Genomic DNA, 18,050 nt, shown 5'->3' with positions numbered 1-18,050 from the left:
CTCGGCCGCGCCTTTGTCTGCGCCGCCGCGCGCGGGGAGTCCTGCGCCTTTGTGTGACCCTCGCAGGTGTGCGCGCGGGGGCGGGCGGGGGAAGGGGAGGGGCGGAGGGCGGGGCGCCTCCTCCGCAGCCGGCCCCGCCCTCTGGCCCATTGGCTGAGCGCTGCCGCCCTCTGGCGGCCACGGAGGGAAGCGTTGGGCCGCGAGCGCCGCAGCGCGAAGGGCTAGCCCGTGGCCCTAGGACCCGGTACTTCCCTCCACCCCAGCCACCTCCGGCGCCGGCTTTGCCCTCTGGCGGACCTCCTGCCGCTCCAGGGCAAGGCCCGGCCCTACCACTGCCCATGGGTACCTCTTCTCCCAGTGGTGGCCGCGGACGCCTCACCTGTGGGAAGAGGCGCGGCTGGGTTCCCCGTTGGCCACAGTCTGCGGAAGCCTCCTCCTGCCCTGCTTCTTGGCTTCAACGCTTCTTGCCTCTGAGCCCTTAGACAGGCCACCTCACTTCTCTGGTCCTCAGTCTTTGTCTGTAAAATGGGGGCAGATAGCACCTTCAGAGATGATGCCTGTCAGGTGTGACAGGCAGGGCCTAGCCTTGGGAAAGGCCCGCCCCAAACTCCTAGCCAGTGTTTTAGTGTCGTGTTCTGGGTCCACCTTCTCTCCCAGACCCACAAGCCCTGCTCCAGATGTGCCGGCCGGGTGGAGGCGGCGGAGGGGCAGGGCGCACCTCCTGGGGGTACAGCTGCAGAGTCAGCTCTTCCAGCCTCCCTGCGCGCTACCTCCCCCCACCCCCACTTCCCCAACACACACACACACACACACAACATGATTTGGGGTCCGCTGCCGGCTGGGGTGGGCCTTCGGGCACGGGTATTTTCCCTTCCGAAGGGGGCGGACCCTGTGGTTTCCTCCCTGGGTGACTTCCGGCAGCGAGAGCTTGGCCCCCAGAGAGGGCGGGGAGATGACACAGTTGTTCCCCCAGCCCTGCGGGGCGGGCAGCATGGTTCACTCCAGCATGGGGGCTCCAGGTAAGGGGCCGGGGCGCACAGACAGCACCCTGGGGTTCGTTCTGGCTCGGCCTGCCCTTCCTCTCTGGCTGCTCCTCTGCTCTCTGACTCTGTGCCTCAGCAGCTGCCCCTCTCCCCATCCTGCGTCCCCACCCCCAGCTCCTCTTTCCCCTCCCCTTTCGCATCAGCCCTGGGGGGCTTCAGCCCTCTTCTCTTCCCCTGCCGCTCCTTGTCCTGAGGGGTCCGGGGGAGGAGGATGGAGCCAGGTGTTAGTCTCCTGCTCTCATACACAGGACCGGCGGGTGGGCGACGTGCGTGATCCTGGGAGAGGACTGCCTGGGGGCTGGACCTCTGTGTACGTGCGTGTGAACAGTGGTTCTGCGTTTTCTATATATGACTGTCAGGTGTGCGTGTGCGAGGGGCTGTGTGTGCGGCACTGTGGGATAGCCTTGGCAAGGCTCTCTTGATTCACTTCCTCACTTCGTTCACCTCCGATGTCCCCTTCTTGGGTGGCCTCCCCTGCTTTCCCCATCTAAACGGGCAGCCAGTCCCGTCACTCTGGGGCCCCTCACCCTGTTCTGTCTTTTCTTCATGGTACTCATCACCCCGGAAAATTTATGATACGTTTGTGTGTTTATGAACCACCTCGCTCACCAAGTGTCAGCGGACTGAGCGAACATTGTCCGCCAAGGGCTGTACAAAGTGACTTGTACATGTTGACTCACTTGGCATAACGTGTCCATCTCTGCATAATGATGCTCTAGGCGGTGCGGATGGAAGAGTTAAGTGAGGTAATACAGTAATAGTGGGGCCTGGACCATGGCCAGTGTCCATACTTCAAGGGTGTTTTGTTTGTGGCCCTATAGTTCTGACCGTGGGGATGTGTCCCATTTGTGGGTGTCTGTGGGACTGAATCTTGGTTTGGCCTGCGTCTGTGTGCATCAGCTTTTGCGGGTGTCCTGTGATCCATCATCAACACGTATTTACGGAGCAGTTCTGTGCTGGATGTTGGAAATACTACTGAAGAAGGCAGTTCTGGGTCTGTCTTCCTGGAGTGCCTGGTTCAGGAACGGAGACAAACCTGTCACCAGATAAGGGAGGAAGCACAGGCAGACGGGTGAGAGCTGGGATGCAGGAGGCACAGGGCACTGGGCAAGCCCAGAAGACTTGCCCAATTCGGCTAATGGGGCATCAGAAAGGACTTCCTGGAGGAGGGCATGTCTGGTCTGAGATGAAGGATGAGTGGGTATGAGTAGGCAAGGGAGGCAAGGGGGGGCTGAGGTAGAAGGAAGGTTACTTGCAGGATGCTGTGTGATGTGATGATTTACTGAAGTGACTGTATGTGCAACTATGGATGTGTGTGTGTGTGCGCACATGTTCACATGTGTGCACAGCGCAGACACAGCGACCCAGGGTATCCGCACAGGATAATGTGTGCATACTGTCTCTTCCCTGTCTGGGGCAGTGGTGGCTTTATCAGGTGCTGGGTTAGCCCCTTTATTTGGCATTTCTCAGAGAATCGCCCAGCCTGCAAGGCCTGCCTGGGCGCCCCAGCCTGGATGTGAATTAACACATGTGTGGTCTTGAGCAGGTCATGCCTCCTGCTCGGTCTCGGGCTCCACATCTCTGGACTGGATTCTGGGTTGCACCCTGGCCATCTCCCAGGAGGAGGGGACTCTGGGAGTGTGAGTAGGTGCACGTGTGTTTGTGTGTCGAGTGACCTGTGTGTGTGTACACATCTCTGTATGTCTGTCTAGTGACTGTGTGTATGTATACATTTGAGTCTGCCTTTATGTCTGAGTGACTCTGGGTGTATGTGTGTGTGCATATCTTGTGTGAGTACATCTTTGTCTGTATGAGTGACCCGGATGTGTGTGCATATGCACATCTGTATCTATCTGTGCACAGCTTGTGTATGTACATCTTGGTGTGTCTATCTCAATGACCTGGGTGTGAGTGTGTACCTGTCTCTGTCACGCTGTGTGTGTGTACATCTGGTGTGTGTCTATCTGAGTGACCTGGGTGTGTATGTGTGTATGCACATCTGTGTCTATCTGTGCCTCTGTCTGTGAATGACTCTGGGATGTGCGTGTGTGTGTGTGTGTACTTCTCTGTGTATCTGAGTGACTCTGGGTGTGTGAGTGTGTAGCTGTTTGTATGTGTGAGTGACTGTGTGTGTGAGTGTGTAGCTGTTTGTATGTGTGAGTGACTCTGTGTGTGTGTGTGTGTGTGTAGCTGTCTGTATGTGTGAGTGACTCTGGGTGTGTGTATGTGTGTGTGTACTTCTCTGTGTGTCTGAATGACTCTGGGTGTGTGAGTGTGTAGCTGTCTGTGTGTCTGAATGAGTCTGAGTGAGTGTGCACAGCTTGTGTATGTACATCTTGGTGTGTCTATCTCAATGACCTGGGTGTGAGTGTGTACCTGTCTCTGTCACGCTATGTGTGTGTGTACATCTGGTGTGTGTCTATCTGAGTGACCTGGGTGTGTATGTGTGTATGCACGTCTGTGTCTATCTGTGCCTCTGTCTGTGAGTGACTCTGGGATGTGCGTGTGTACGTGTCTGGGGGTGACTCGGTGTGCAAGTGTGTGTACAGGCAGGTGTGCCCACACGCGTCTGGGCGTGCGTTTTGCATATCTGCTGGTGTCGTTGTGTCTGGGCTTGCGTCTTCATCTGCACACATTCCCGTCTGGGATCCGCGCACCTGTCCCCTGTGCGTTTGCATGGGGCTCGGTCCGTGTCGGGGCCCCGCCTGGCTGAGGCTGTGGTGTGTACGCTCCGTGGCAGCTCCTGTCAGCACAGCTGCGGGGCCACCGCTCTTGTTGTGTCTGCATCCTCCTCCCTAACACCCAGGAGTGTTCGCTCCCTGGAGGCCGCCCCAGGGACAGCTGTGGGGTGTGGGTGTGAAACGCTGCTCCCGGGGAGGCCGGGCTGGGCCAGTGGGCGCGCAGAGGTTCCCGGCAGCGCCCACCCGGCCCACAGGGGCTCCCAGGCCCCAGCCTTGCTTGTGGGCTTTGGAGGCCGGGGACCCAAGGGACAGGCCAAGCGGGGCTGGGAGGGGTGAGGGGCAGCCCTTGGGCCCTCTATATTTAGCCCCGTTTTCGGTAAGTGCTAACGAGAAGCTGGCCCAAGTCTGCTAAAACCGGCTGGGGGAACTGCAGAGGAGAAGTGAAAGTCCGGGGAGGGAGGGGGGGCGGAGGGGACCCAGGGCCCCAGGCCTGGGGCAGTCGGGCAGAGCCCAGGGGCGGGGCAGCCCTGGGCGGGTCTGACCCGCGGCGGTGAGACCCAGGGGCCCCGCTGGGTCCTACAGGGCTTTTTCCTGCCCATTCCTCTGAAAAGTCGCATGCTGCCTGTGATGGGAGGAGGGAGGGGTGACCCTAAGCAGCCACCCAGACTTTCTGTGCAGATGAATGAGGCTTTGAGGGGGCACTTCTGAAGGTGGGGGGGGGGGCGTTAGAGCCAATTAGAGTCACCTGGAAGGAGGCTTGAAAAAATTAGGACACTTAGGTTTCACCTTGTGCCATAACACTATGCCAGAGTGTTATGGGGTGGCATTGGGCATGAGTCTTTGTCTAGAGTTGAGAGAGAGAGGGAACGAGAGAGCCTGCAGGATGGGGTCTCAGCGAGCCTCTTGCCAGGGTCACCATACCCTGAGTCCCCATGAAGACATCACTGAAGCTTTGGGTTCATGGTGGAAATGGAGTCCCCCCCAGTTCATCCCTGGTGGGGATGGTTTGATGAGACCCTCCTCTTGGGTTGGGCTCGATGAAGGAAGAGGAGAGGGGAGGGCAGAGGCCTGGGAATGGGCCGCTCTGGCCATTCTGCTGTCGCCCAGCCGATGCTGCAGGGGTGTGTGGGCTGTGTGGGAGCTGGAGGCGGGGGCAGGATTGGGGAAACAGTGGTAGAGAGTTCCCCTCAGACCACGTTTGCCTCTACAGCCACCGTTCCTCCAGAGGGGAGGTGACCTTAAAGGGTTAAGGTCAGGTGGGAGCCCCTGGGGGCCTGGGGCTGAGGGTCGAAGGTCAGGTAACCACAGAGAGAGGATCCTTTCCTGCATTCGTTCATTCCAAAGACAGAGTCCCAGACTGTGCAGTGGTGACTCCAGTCTGGGCCCTAAGGAGCCCACGGTCTAGAGTAGGGGTCACTGCCCAGGCAGTCAGGGTGTGTTGGGGCAAAGGGAGCCCAGACGAGAGAGGCACTGACCACCTGGGCAGTCCAGGAAGACCTCACAGAGGAGGTGACGTGGAGCTGGAGCCTTAAAGAGGAGCAGGAGTTTGCTAGTCAAGAAGGAAGGGGTCATCCCAGGCAGGAGGGGAGCAGAGGCAAAGGCCTGGAGGGGAGGGAGCAGGGCGGCCCTGCTCATCCCACCCACGCAGCCTGTTGAGGACCCCAGATGAGTCAGCCCTGCCCCGAGGGCTTCCTAGCCTGATGGGGGAGACATTCTGGGGCCCAGATGGCTGCAGCCCTTAGGACAGTGATGGGTAGGTGGTGCCAGGGTGGAGGGAAGAGGGCAGAGACCCCCCACCTGAAGTCATCACGGTGGTGACTTCAAGGAGGACGGAGCCTGTGCTGGGTCCTGAAGGATAAGTAGGAGGTTGCCAGGCAGACAGAGTGGGAAACAGCGTTCCAGGCCGAGGGACCAGCCCATGCCAAGGCTCTTTACATGACAGAGAGAGAGCAGGACAGAGGCAGGAACAAGTAAGAGACAGAGGGAGCCGCAGAGAGGCACAGATGTTTATAACCTGGGCTCCCAAGCTGGGTGACGCCGGGGACCCAGCAGTGAGTCAGCCCAGGCCTGTCCTCTGATCAGTGGGGAAGGACAAGGGCACAGGTGACCACAGCCCTGCAGGCTCGGGGCTGGATTGGTGAGGAGAGGCTGCCTTAGTTGGCTAGGGCTGCCACAGCAAAGTACCCCCAGACAGGATGGCTTACACGATAGAAATTATTTTTCTTAAAATTCTGGAGGCTGGAAGTCCAAGGTCAAGCTGTCAGCGGGGTTAGTTTCTTCCGAGGCCTCCCCGCTTGGCTTGGGGTGGCCGTCGGCTCCCTGGGTCCTCACCTGGTCTTCCCTCTGTGCCTGTCCGTGTCCCAGTCTTCTTGTCTTTTTAGGGACACCAGTCGACCTGGATCAGGGCCTAGCCTGAGGCCCTGATCTGTACGTGGGGCCTGATCTCATTTTGGCTTCATTACCTCTGTAAAGATCCTGTTTCCAAAGACGGTCACAGTCTGAGTTACTGGGGGTTAGGAATCCAAGAGAGGAATGTCGAGGGGTACAGCTCAGCACACAGCAGAGGCCGAGGATGAGCACGGGCCCTCTGGGGTGGAGGTGGGGCCCGAGGCCGCCCCGGTCCGTGAGCAGGAGGGGCATTCACTGGCGAGGTGGGGAGGAAAGAACCTGTACATCCTGGAACCCTGCCCCCTGCCCCTCGTCAAGCAGAGGGCGATGCCAGCATGACTGAAGAGAAAGGTGCATGAGTGCTAAGAGATGGGCAGCGGAGGGTGACGAGGGTCACACCCTGATGGCCAAGATGGGAGCCTGGGCTTTTCTTAGGAGACGAGGAACCGTGGAAGGGGTCCCGGCTGGGGAAGGGGCTCCTGGTGGCAGCATGGTCACTGGCTGGAAGGAGGGGCTGCGGAGGTGGCCGGGGCATGGCTTTCCAGAATGCTGGCAGGGATGTAGGGTCACTCTCGGGTTTGTGGTTGCCTGAAGCAGAGCCAAGGGCTAAGAGATTTATGTGCTTGGCTTTAAAATGTCATTTATTCTTTATCTGGCTGTGCTGGGGCTTCGTCCCTGCACAGGTTTTCCCTAGTTTCGGTGAGCAGGGGCCGCTCTCCAGTTGCCATGCGCGGCTTCCCGTTGCCGTGGCCTCCCTTGTGGTGGAGTGCGGGCCCTAGGGGCCTCGGGCCTCGGTAGTTAGGGCTCCCAGGATCTAGAGCACAGGCTCAGTAGTTGTGGCACACGGGCTCAGCTGCCCCGCGGCATGTGGAATCTTCCCGGACCAGGGACTGAACTTGTGTCTCCTGCAGGTGACAGGAGGATTATTGGCAGGTGGATTCTTTACCACTGAGCCACCAAGGAAGCCGAGTCTGGGAATTTTAGAGCCAGGATCAGGCAGGACTCCTGCTTCTTGATGCCCCAGGGTCAGGAGGCGGGGGTACTCCTTCCTCGGCTCCCTTTGTGACCTCCTGGGTCTCGGGGTCCTTAACCACTCAATGCTCCTTCCCCAGTGGCTGGCAACAGGGCCTGAACTCCAGGAGCATCTGGGCACCTGCTCCCCACCCCCACCTCATAAGCTTATGCCTTAGTAGGACTATGTGCTGGCTTATTCTTAGCTTGTTTTATTTCTTTTTTGTGTATGAAAACATACATATAGTAAAATGCTCAGGTTTTAACTGTACAGTTTGATGAATTTTACATATGTACAGAACCCCCCCCCCCACCGCCAAACCACCAAACAGATCACCTCTCAGGACATTTCTAACCCTCTGAAGGCTTCTTCACACCCTTTCCAGGTCAGCACCCCTCAAAAGGTGTCCACTAATCTGACCTTAATCACCTGAGGTCGTCCTGCCTGTTTCTGAGTTTCCCTTAATTGGGGTCCTGCTGTCTGTCCACTTCTGTTGTCTCACGTCTTTCCCTTGGCAGCAGGTTTGCGAGATTCAGTGTGTGTGATGCAGGAGCTGATTCTTTTCTGGGCTGTGGAGCATTTCGCTGTCCAGACATACCAGTGTGTTAACTCATCCCCGGTTAACGGGCCCCGGAGCCGTTTCCAGTGGCGGGGGAGGGGGGCGGTTAGAAAAGGGCTGCTTCCCGGAACACATGTGCCCGGGGCGGTGGTGGGCTGGACGCTGCGTCCTCTGGGGTGGATGCCAGGAGAGGATGTGCTGGGAAGCGGCGCCTCTAACTTTCCTGGACTGTGCTTGGATGGGTTTACAGCCCCGTCAGCAGTGTGCGCCCTGGCTTTTTCCCCTTTTTCCCCTCTGTTGGCGCCCGGCCTTCGTTGCTGCGCGGGCTGCTCCCTAGTTGCGGTGCACAGGCTTCTCTGCTTGCGGAGCGCGGGCTCGAGAGCCCAGGCGTCAGTAGTTGTGGTGCCTGGGCTTAGTTGCTCCGAGGCATGTGGGATCTTCCTGGATCAGGGATCAAACCCGTGTCCCCTGCACTGGCAGGCGGATTCTTTACCACTGAGCCACAAGGGAAGCCCTGAGCTGGTTTTTTAATCAGGAGTTTCAAATCAGAGTGGCATTCCTTGTCAAGTGACCCTCAGTTGCAAAATATCTGGACTTCTTTTTCAGTTGCAGAGGCTCTTTCAGGTCTCTTTTCTAGCTGGCCTGCTTTAACTGTCTTGGACACGGAGCATGTTAGCGTTGGATGGCTCCTTTGATAGAACCGGGTCTTGGTGGGGATTTGGAGTGAGTTGTGAAATGTTAGGATCAGAGTCAGGGTCGGGAGTAAGGTCTGAGGCCGAGCTGGGAGTCAAGGTCAGATGAAGGACTCGGGCCGTCTGGACAAGGGCTGGGGATCAGCGCGGGTAAGAAAATTGCAAATGCGTCGGTCAGAAACCCAGACTAGGAGTCTAGGACCAGGAAGGGCTGGGTTTGAATGGCTCTCAGGGTGATCCTGGGTTGGAGTCACTGTGGAAATGAGGTGGAGGGGATTAGAACAGGTTCATCAGACCGTAGCGATACTGATTAGAAGCAGGAGCCCCGGAGTCACGAGGACCCCAGTCCAACCTGGGTGCCTCTGCTGTCTCATGGGGCTCTTGGGGAGGTGCCATCTACCTGGAACCTCAGTTTTCTCCCCTGTAAAATGGGGGTAATATTGGCACCAGCTGCCAACGTGAGCTCTGAGTCATATCTCGCACTGTGCTGGTAGCACTCACCTTCCCGTGACCAGAATCGGAGCGTTGTGAGCATGGGGTTGTTTCCCTTGCTCCGGGTCCCCTGTTTGCCACCTCCTTCCATTTCCTGGGCCTGCGGGACTGTAGGGTGGGATGGGGTTGGTAGGGTGGGGGCTCCAGGTTGGATTAAGGGCTGCAGTCCCAGGTAAGGCTGTAGTCTAGCGTTAGGTCTGAGGACAAGGTCAGGGCAGAAGCGGATGGGGTTGGAGTTGGAGTCACAGAGATGAGAACGGGGCCGCCCAGCCTGAAAGGGAGGCGGAGGGGGGAGTGGACGGGAAAGTGGTGGGCCGGGGAGGGGGCCTGGGGCGCTGAATCACACCCAGAGATCTGAGGACTCGCTCCTGGGGGATGCTGCCGTCCCTCACACCTCCCAGGCCCTACTCAGAGTGGAAAACACGCCTCACCGAAACCTGGTGGGGCAGGACGGGTGCCTGGGCGGCCGCTGTGAGGAGGCCCAAGGCTGACTCGCTCCTTCAGAGCATCACCAGCCTCCCCCAACCCTGGGCGGCCAGAGCCGCGCCAGGACCAAGGGCCAACCTCACCTCCCGCCCTGCCCCAGGTCTCTCGGGGGGTTGAAGGTGACCCTCCCTGTGCCACCTTCCGAGGGACCAAGAGGCTTCTCTCCTGTCCTACCGGTGGAGGGCAGGGGCCTGGAGCAGAGGGCATGTCTCCAGGAAAGAGACACTTGCAAGGTGGCAGGGGGCGTGGGGGTATGGGGGAAAGGCTGGGTGGTGCTGGGGGAGCGGCCCCAGAGCCCTACTGGCTTCCGCACCCTCACCTCACTGGCATCCCTCCTTTGTCCTCAGAAATAAGAATGTCTAAGCCCCTGGAGGCCGAGAAGCAAGGTCTGGACTCCCCATCAGAGCACCCAGGTAAGTGGGGAACGGGGCAGGGAGGGCAGAGGTCACCACGGGCATAGGGCAGGGGTGCTCGGGGGTTTTAGGGTCAGGGGCTAGTGACAGCTCACCCCTCGTCCCTCTCTTTGCAGACACTGAAAGAAATGGACCAGACACTAACCATCAGGTCAGGAGGCAGGGGATGGGTATCGGGGAGAGGGGCAGAAGAGAGCAGAGCAGAGCTCTGTGGGACAGGGCCAGGGCATCAGAAGTTGCTTCATCTCACTGTTCCCATCGCCCACCCCCACTTGCTCTTTGCAGAACCCCCAGAATAAGACCTCCCCGTTCTCGGTGTCCCCGACTGGCCCCAGCACCAAGGTAAGCCCCGGTCAGAGCAGCCAGGGTGACCGCTCAGGTATGACATTTGATGGAGGGTCCCGGATGCCTGCTGTGGGCCCAGGGCCTGGCACCTTGGTGACAGGACTCCTCCCGCCCCTTCTCACCCTCAGGCTCCCGCCCCAGGCCTGTGACTCACCAGGGCTCCTTCCCCTTCCCTGGGGGGGTGGGGGTGGCCAGGGAAATCCCCCCCAGAGCCCCAGTGCGATGAACAACAGGAAGCTGAGGGCCCCGCCCCCATCCCAACTTCCCTGACTGAACAGGGGCCCGCCCCACCCCCACCCCCCCAAAGCACACACTCGGGGCCAGGCCAGGAGTGGGAGCAGGTGGGGGCGGGCAGGTCCAGTGAGGATGCTGCAGGAGAGGACAGCGGGCAGGCCGGAAGGGGCCAGATGGAGCACATCCAGACGGGCCCTGCTGCAGGGCACAGCTGGGCTTCAGCGGGTATCTGGTGCCCGGGTCTCCACCCTCCAGTCTGGTGGGGGTGGCTGGCCAATCCAGAGGCCTGAAGATGGCGCAGGGGCAGAGGGGGCCCGGGCAGGACTCCTGACCCTGACCCGTGGTGGCCCGAGGCCGGGGTAGGGGGCCAGGAGGTGCTCTGAGACCATGGGAAAGTCACCCTCCCACTCTGGGCTCCTCAGTCTTCTCCAGCCTGGGAGTGGGGGCGGGCAGATTAGATGACCCCTTGACAGGTGTCCCGTTCAGAGTGCGTGGACATGACCCCGAGGAGAAGGCCCCTGACTCTGACCAGCTTCACTCTGATCTCAAGCTGGGCTCTGGCCTCTGCCCTCAGAGCCAAGAGCATCCATTGCCCCCCTCCCCGCCCCCAGCCCCACCCCCGCCCCCAAATCTTTGCCGCCCGTCCTGCCCCCCAGCAGCCCTGCTTCTCCCCTAGGACACCAGTGGGGCCCAGGGGAGCAAAGGTCCCGCTCCCTTCCCCACCAGGCCTCTGTCCACGTCTGGTCTGCGCTCCCTGCCCTTGCTGCCCCATCCCACCGCCTCTCTTCTGGGTCAGTCTTTCCCTCAGGGCAGTCCTTCATGGGCTTCCATCAGGATGTCAGACAGATGCACACACCACCCTGTATAATTATTTACATCACAATTTTGTTAAATTGGTTCAATTTAAAAAAATTTTATTATGGAAAATGTGAAACAGATACAAAAGTAGAAGGAAGACCATAGCGAAAACAAACCTCCAGGTACCTGTCACTCAGCTTCAACAATAATCAGTTCATGAACTGGCTTGCTTTCTCAACAGCTAAAATAAAACTTTTTTTTTAATGGAAATTTTATGAATGGAAAACCAGAATCACTTGCCATGGAAATAAAGACAATGATTATTAAAATTACCCAGAGACTCTTGCCTGTTGTAGGGTCTAAGCCTGAGACCAGTTCTCTATTTTTTAGAAGGGAAGGGGAGCCAGGGTTGGAAGGTATTAGAGACATCCTTGCACCTAATGAAGACTTTTCTTAAAAGACCCAGAGAGAAGGAAAGAGCCCCGAGAAGCCTCAGACTCTCACCATGACACACAGTGTTAGTTTTTTAAAAACCTTTCATTAAAATATGACACACACTTAGATCCTTGGCATACAACTCTGGATTTTCACAAATTGAACACCTGTGTTGTCAGCATCAGATCGAAAAACAGAACACGACCAGACTTCCAGAAGGCCCATGATTTCCCCAGGAGGGCGGCCATGGCCCTGACCTCTAGTCCCACTGTTTCACACTGCATCCCCACACCCCTCAGACTTTCTGACCCTTGGGTCCCACCCCCTGGGGCGTGCCACTCACTCTCTGTTATTCGCCCTTTCCCGGGCCTCTGTCTGTGAGTCTCAGTCTGTGTTGCAAACGCCATGCTCGCTCCTGCCAAGTTGCTGTGTTGCCTTGCTCAAGTCGTTTTCCCTCTATGGACCTCCTTTTGCAAGATGTTGGGATAGTGGGCTGAAGGATGATGCTTAACATTCCCCTCTGGGCCCGAGAGTGGGACCCATCAAGCCGCACACCCCCACCCCATGTGTCTTTTACCAACAGACCTCTCAGGCCAGCCCACCATTGTCTGGCTTTTTGTTCAGGAGGGGAAGAAGGCAGGGACCTAGGGACCACTGTAAGCTGGTCTGTCGTACGTGGTGGATGCAGATGCACCTGTATACTCCACGGAGAGATGAGGAGGGGCTCAGCAGACTTGGGTGGAAGCTGACAAAAGACCTGAGCCACATCTGGCCTGCGGACACCTTATGCTGACCTTGCTGCGTTTCTGCCTTAGATTTTTACTGGCAGGGAGCAGAGTGGGGGCTGGTCAGGCCCCCTTCAGGCAGGCGGGCACACTTTTTCCAGCCCACTCCGTCCACACCTGCCCAAATCACCCATTTGCGCCATCAGCCTGTTTCCTTCGGCTTTGACTTCATGACCCATATTCTAAGGCGGTGATTTTTCTTTAATACCTTAAGACCCTTTGTTCCAACAAAATGTTGTTCCACTGGACAGACAAGAGATGTACTTTGGGCTGAAGCAGATGAGGGATGTGGTACCCAGAATCCTCGGGTCCCCCAGGCATCATTTCCCATTTGGCACATGGGGAACTGACCCCCAAGAGGGTAAAAGCACTCTCCGAAGGCGACCCTCTTGTGTCGGGAGTTTGGGTGCAGAGGGTGTGTTAACCTTTCTGACCGATGTGGAAACTGAGGCTAAACTGAGCGGCTAGCCGGCCCTGCAGACCTTGCCTTCGCCCAGTCTGCTCCTTCGCGTGCGAGCGCGGGGCTGGCGTAGCCACACACGTGCCCTCTCTTTGGTTCGCAGGTGGGCATTCTCTCTGGCCTCCACTTAACATTCTGGGGTCCCGGACCCTGCCTCTCTCCCCCCCAGATCAAGGCTGAAGACCCCAGCGGCGACTCAGCCCCAGCAGCACCCCCGCCCCCGCAGCCGGCTCAGCCACACCTGCCCCAGGCCCAACTCATGTTGACTGGCAGCCAGCTAGCCGGGGTAAGTACCGGGGCACAGGGACGGGGACGGTGCAGGGGCGGGGGGGAACACGCCAGCCGCCTTCCGTCTGTTACAGGACCCACGGTGGCCTGGGGTACCCCTCCAGTCCCACGGCCACTCTGTCCGCGCCTGCCTCTTCTGCCCGGTAACCCGCTTGGCTCGAGGCGCTAACTAACCCATCTCTGCCTTCTCCGCTCCTCCCACGCTCCTCCTGCGGCCCCGCTCCGGCCCCGCCCCCACCCCCCGCAGCTCACGGCGCTGATGCCGGCTCAGCAGCAGCTCCTCCTGCAGCAAGCGCAGGCCCAGCTCCTGGCCGCCGCCGTGCAGCAGTCCAGCGCCGTCGCCGCCGCCGCCGCCTCCACCTCCTCTTCTTCTTCCTCCTCCTCCTCCTCCGCCTCCTCCTCGACCTCGCAGGCCCCAGCCTCCTCCTCCTCCGGGGGAGGCGACCTGCCACCACCACAGTCTGCCAGCCAGCCCCCGGGGACCCCACAGCTTACCCTGTCCCAGCCCATCCAGCTCACAGCACAGGTAAGGGCGGCCCCCGGGGGAGCACACTCCCCCAGCCGAGGACCCGAGACAGTGCAGGAGGCTGGCTGGTCCCGGGGTACCATTTACCATTCTGACCACCAGCCACCAGCCGGGCAGTCCCCTGGCAACCCTAGGAAGCCTTGGGACACGCCGCCACCCATCACTGGGGGGCTAGAGCGAGGCTCGGAGGGAGCACACCCTCCAGGTGAAGGGAGCACCTGACTCCCCAATTTCTGTGCACCTCGCTGCGGGGGCCCAGCCACCTGGGAGGCTGACATGTCATCCTCAGTTTAGAGCAGAGGAAACCGGGGGTCACCTCAGTGGGCAGGACCTGTGTGTGGGCCCCGAATGAAAGAGTGAGAATTAGAATCAGTGTCCCCACATCATGTCCCCTGGCTCATCCAGTGAGACCCTCTTTCAGAAAGAGGCCCATGACCTGTGGGTCAGGAAATGCCACGTTCTCTGTCTCCCCATTCTACAGACTTCCGGTCTACTTGGAATCATGCATATGAGGGGCCATATTAGCTTCTAGGCCTGCCACAACAAAGTATCACAAATGGGGTGGCTTAAAACAACCAAAATGCATCATGTTAGACCAGAAGTCCAAAATCAAGGTGTCAGCAGAGCTGGGCTCTCTGTGAAGGCTCTCGGGGGAATCCCTCTTTGCTTCTTCCAGCTTCTGGTAGTGTGGGAAATCACTGGCTTTCTCATAGATGGATGAATCCAATCTCTGCCCCTCTCATCTCATGGCCATCTTCTCTGTGCATATCGGTCTCTGTCTCCACATTTCCCCTCCTTGTAAAAGGACAGCAGTCATTGAATTAGGGCCCACCCTAATGACCTCGTTTTAACTTGATCATATCTGCAAAGACCTCGTTTCCAGACCAGGTCATAGTTACAGGCACCAGGGGTTAGAATTCCCACCATATCTTTTTAGGGAACACAATCCAACCATGGCAGTGGCCAATTCAACTATTGGCAGTGGCCCACAGACTTCCCATAAGGATCCCTGACAGGAGCTGAGCAGAAGCTGGGCAGGCCTCCTCTTCTGACAGGCTGCTCTCTCCGGCGCACCCCTTCCTTCCACACCTGCCCATGTCACCCATCTGTGCTGTTCACCTGGTTTCCATATAGCATTTGAGTCTGTGACCGGTGTTGCAGGACAGCGAAGGGCCTAGGAAGCCTTAGGACAAGGGACCCTGTTGAACTCCACACAGCCCTGAGTTTCTCACAGAGACTGTTCCTAGGACCCTTCTCTTTCCCCGCCCCTTCCCTAGGAATCCCCTGGCGGCCTGTGCTGTCTGCACCAAGGAGCTGTCCAGCACCTGCGAGGCTGTTCCCTTGGCAGCCATTAGCTTCTGATGGACCGGCTCCACTGCTGGCCAGCACTCTCATTTGGGGCTTAACACTGAGCGCATCTCTGCCTTCTTAGCGCTTCCTGCCACGAGGTCTGGTTCCTCAGCAACACAGAGCAATCTGGCCTCGTTGCTCTATAGTGACTTTCCCAAACAGAGCCTCCGGATGCCTGGCTCGCCACTGTTGCCCATGTAGTCTGTTGGACGCGGCCTTGGTACCAGGCACTATGCTAACGTGACCACCTGAATCCAGAGACCCTCATCATGCCTGAGGCTCCAGGGGAGTGAAGTGACTTCGCCTGCCTCAGGTCATACCGTGAGCTCAAGGGGCATTGCCAGCCCAGGAGGAGTCCAGAGCTGTAACCACATGATCTGGGGCTTCTGCCCCTCTCTGGCACCCCTCCCTCCCTGGCCACCAGAGACCCCTGCGATTTGCCTCGCAGCACACACCTCTCTTCACTAGGCAGTGCTGAGGCTCAGGGCTCCTCACTAGGCTCCTCCAATCTCTGTCCTCTTTTCTACCTGGAGGTCAGCCCCCTGTTTTTATCTGGTCAGCTCCTCCTCTTCCTTTAAGTCCCAGCCCAGGAGTCTGTGCCTCCAGGAAGTCTTCCATGACTTCTCTTTCTCTCGCTGGTTTGATTTTCTGCTTTCTGATCACCAGAGGCTGTGTGAAAATAGGCCCTCGAAAATCTCTGTTGAAGGAACACAGACTACAGGGAGGGTGGAGGGACAGGGCAGCCCAGTGCAGACCCAACCAGGCCATCAGCCCCAGGAGCAGCAGACGCTCCTGTTCAGCCAGCGCCTCCAGGCTCCCCACAGACCCCGGGAACAGCAGGCTGACCCTCTGCCGCCCACTGTCCTGCCCGCACCCTGACTCTCCAGGCCGCCTCCTGCCCAGCCCTCTCCTCTCGCTCTGCCTGCCCCAGCTTCCCCCAGCTCTGATCTTCATCTGTCCCCTGCGAGTGCCAAGCTAGGCTGAGGTGGTTTCCTGGGAGTTCCGTCACCCCATGATCTCACTTCCCCAGCAGATAAATGTTTATCCCGGGCAGCCCAGGACCAGGGAAACAAGCTGCCTGTGCTCAGGCCACGGTGGGCACCACGTCCTCCAGTGCTCACTGCTCTGCTGCAGTCACTGCCGGCCTGGCCCTGGCTTGACTCTCTTCCCAGCCTGTGTCTTGTATATGCCGGGTCTATTTAACTTCTCGCGCCTGCTCAGCTCCGTCCCTCCCTCACTTCACAGATATGTCCCTCTGTTGAGCCCTGGCAAGAAGCAGGCATGACTCACACAGAGCCTTGTCCCTGGAGGGGCTCCCAGTCTCATAGGGAAACAGACACACCAATAAGCCACCAAGAAATGTTTGAGAAGTTCTAAGAAAGTTAGAGGGCTTCCCAGGTGGCACTAGTGGTAAAGAACCCGCCTGCCAGTGCAGGAGACCTAAGAGATGCGGGTTCAATCCCTGGGTCGTCAAGACCCCATAGAGGAGGGCATGGCAACCCACTTCAGTATTCTTGCCTGGAGAATCCCATGGACAGAGGAGCCTTGTGGGCTACGGTCCATAGGGTCGCACAGAGTGGGACACAACTGAAGTGACTTAGCACACATGCAGGCAAGAAAGTCAAAAGCATTCATAGTCCTATCACTTTGAAATTGTACATAAAGTACAAAGAGAAAGTCCAACTTCTGTCCCTGTAATGCCAGCTTCCAAAGAGTAACGTCGGTCAGCTTGGCAGGAACCTTCCTTGCATTTTCCTATCTTGAACAGATGAAGAGGTGATTATAATACCATTTTATCACTGACTCTTTTTTTTGCTGCACCGCATGTGTTGTGGAATCTCAGTTCCCTGACCAGGCATTGAACCCGAGTGCTTGGCGGTGAAAGCAGAGTCCTAACCACAGGGCCACCACAGAACTCCCTCTAATTTTTACACTCTGTGCGGCCAGCACTGGGCACGGTGCCTTCTACCAAGGTGGCTTCACAGATATTTACTGAATCAATGAGAGATGTTTTGCTGCAGCTTTTCAATCAAGGGTAGGGAAGACATCTCTCCAGGGGAGTCATTCAGAATGTCTGGGGTAGGAGAGGCATTGATTGAACATTTATATTCACTGCTCAAACATCATTTTGTCTCTGGAGAGCCCGGGGAGTTGGGGGGATGTCCCCATTCCATCTTACAGCCTCAGCAAATAGAGCTCGAGAAGATCTTTAGGCAGGCAGGACCTAGTGAAGAAAGGTGACTGGGAGAAACCTGCTGGGAGTGGTGGCGACAGAGGAAAAGGAGAGCGGCGTGTCTGAGGGAGTCAGGGCAGGCTTCCCGGAGAGAGTGACATCCAAACCGAGGAGGGACAGGCGGGAGTTTGCCAGGTGGATGAGTGGAGAAGGCGTTCCAGGCATGGGAATGGCAAATGCAAAGAGAGAGAGCAGGGCAGGCTTAGGGAGGCAGTGGGTGGGCACGAAGAAAGGATGAGGTGGGAGGAGGTGTCAGTGCAGCCACAGCCCCTGCTCTAGGCAGTTAAAGAGTAAGAGGGAGTATTTGGCTCAGGCCACTGAAAAGGCCCAGCCTAGAACATCAGACCTGGCCCCAGGGATCTGTCTTCCTTTTCATTCTGGGACGGGCACAGTGGATACCAGCACTTGTAGCCTTGCAGCCACCGTGCCCAGCGGCATAAAACACACCCACTGCCAAGAGTCATTGTCTCCTGACCCCTGGGAAGGTGGGCTCCTGGAGAAGGGAATGGCAACCCACTCCAGTATTGTTGCCTGGAGAATCTCATGGACAGAGAAGCCTGGCGGGCTACAGGATCACAAAGAGTCCAACACAACTTGGTGACTAACAGCAGCACGGGATATTATATGCAACTGGCATGTAGGTGTTTTTCCTCCCTGTTGACTGGTGCTCTGTCCACGGTGTTCTGCCCCAGTTGCTGCTCCACGTGGCAGGGTCAGCCTCTGGGGGATGGGGGTATACATAGAAGATCTTGTGCTAGAGACAGCCACCTCTGTCCACCTGCAACCCCAACCTTTAGAGCTTCCCCCAGTGGAGGGGACTGGAAGAATCA

The 18,050-nt window shown here is 58.0% G+C and overlaps 1 protein-coding gene across 12 annotated transcripts in view; it reads left to right on the top strand.

Moving 5' to 3' along the window:
• The window catches only part of POU2F2 (POU class 2 homeobox 2), a 77,573-nt gene that overhangs the window by 45,891 nt on the left and 13,632 nt on the right, over positions 1-18,050 (top strand). For 5 of the 12 annotated variants that reach the window (XM_027515670.1, XM_027515666.1, XM_027515668.1 and 2 more), the window contains exons 1-5: positions 943-1,019; positions 9,701-9,766; positions 9,883-9,917; positions 10,052-10,108; positions 12,993-13,109. In XM_027515670.1, coding sequence (XP_027371471.1) covers positions 953-1,019; positions 9,701-9,766; positions 9,883-9,917; positions 10,052-10,108; positions 12,993-13,109 — 342 coding nt within the window. In that variant the 5' untranslated portion in view covers positions 943-952. Of the gene's footprint in view, positions 1-942; positions 1,020-9,700; positions 9,767-9,882; positions 9,918-10,051; positions 10,109-12,926; positions 13,110-13,358; positions 13,638-18,050 lie in introns of those variants that run through there. The other 7 variants (XM_027515659.1, XM_027515665.1, XM_027515658.1 and 4 more) reach the window with 4 other exon arrangements.

The sequence above is a fragment of the Bos indicus x Bos taurus genome, chromosome 18, assembly GCF_003369695.1.
Source record: "Bos indicus x Bos taurus breed Angus x Brahman F1 hybrid chromosome 18, Bos_hybrid_MaternalHap_v2.0, whole genome shotgun sequence".
Classification (NCBI taxonomy): Eukaryota; Metazoa; Chordata; class Mammalia; order Artiodactyla; family Bovidae; genus Bos; species Bos indicus x Bos taurus.
The sequence above is the reverse complement of the archived record's forward strand: the minus strand, read 5'-3'. Positions and strand labels throughout refer to the sequence as shown.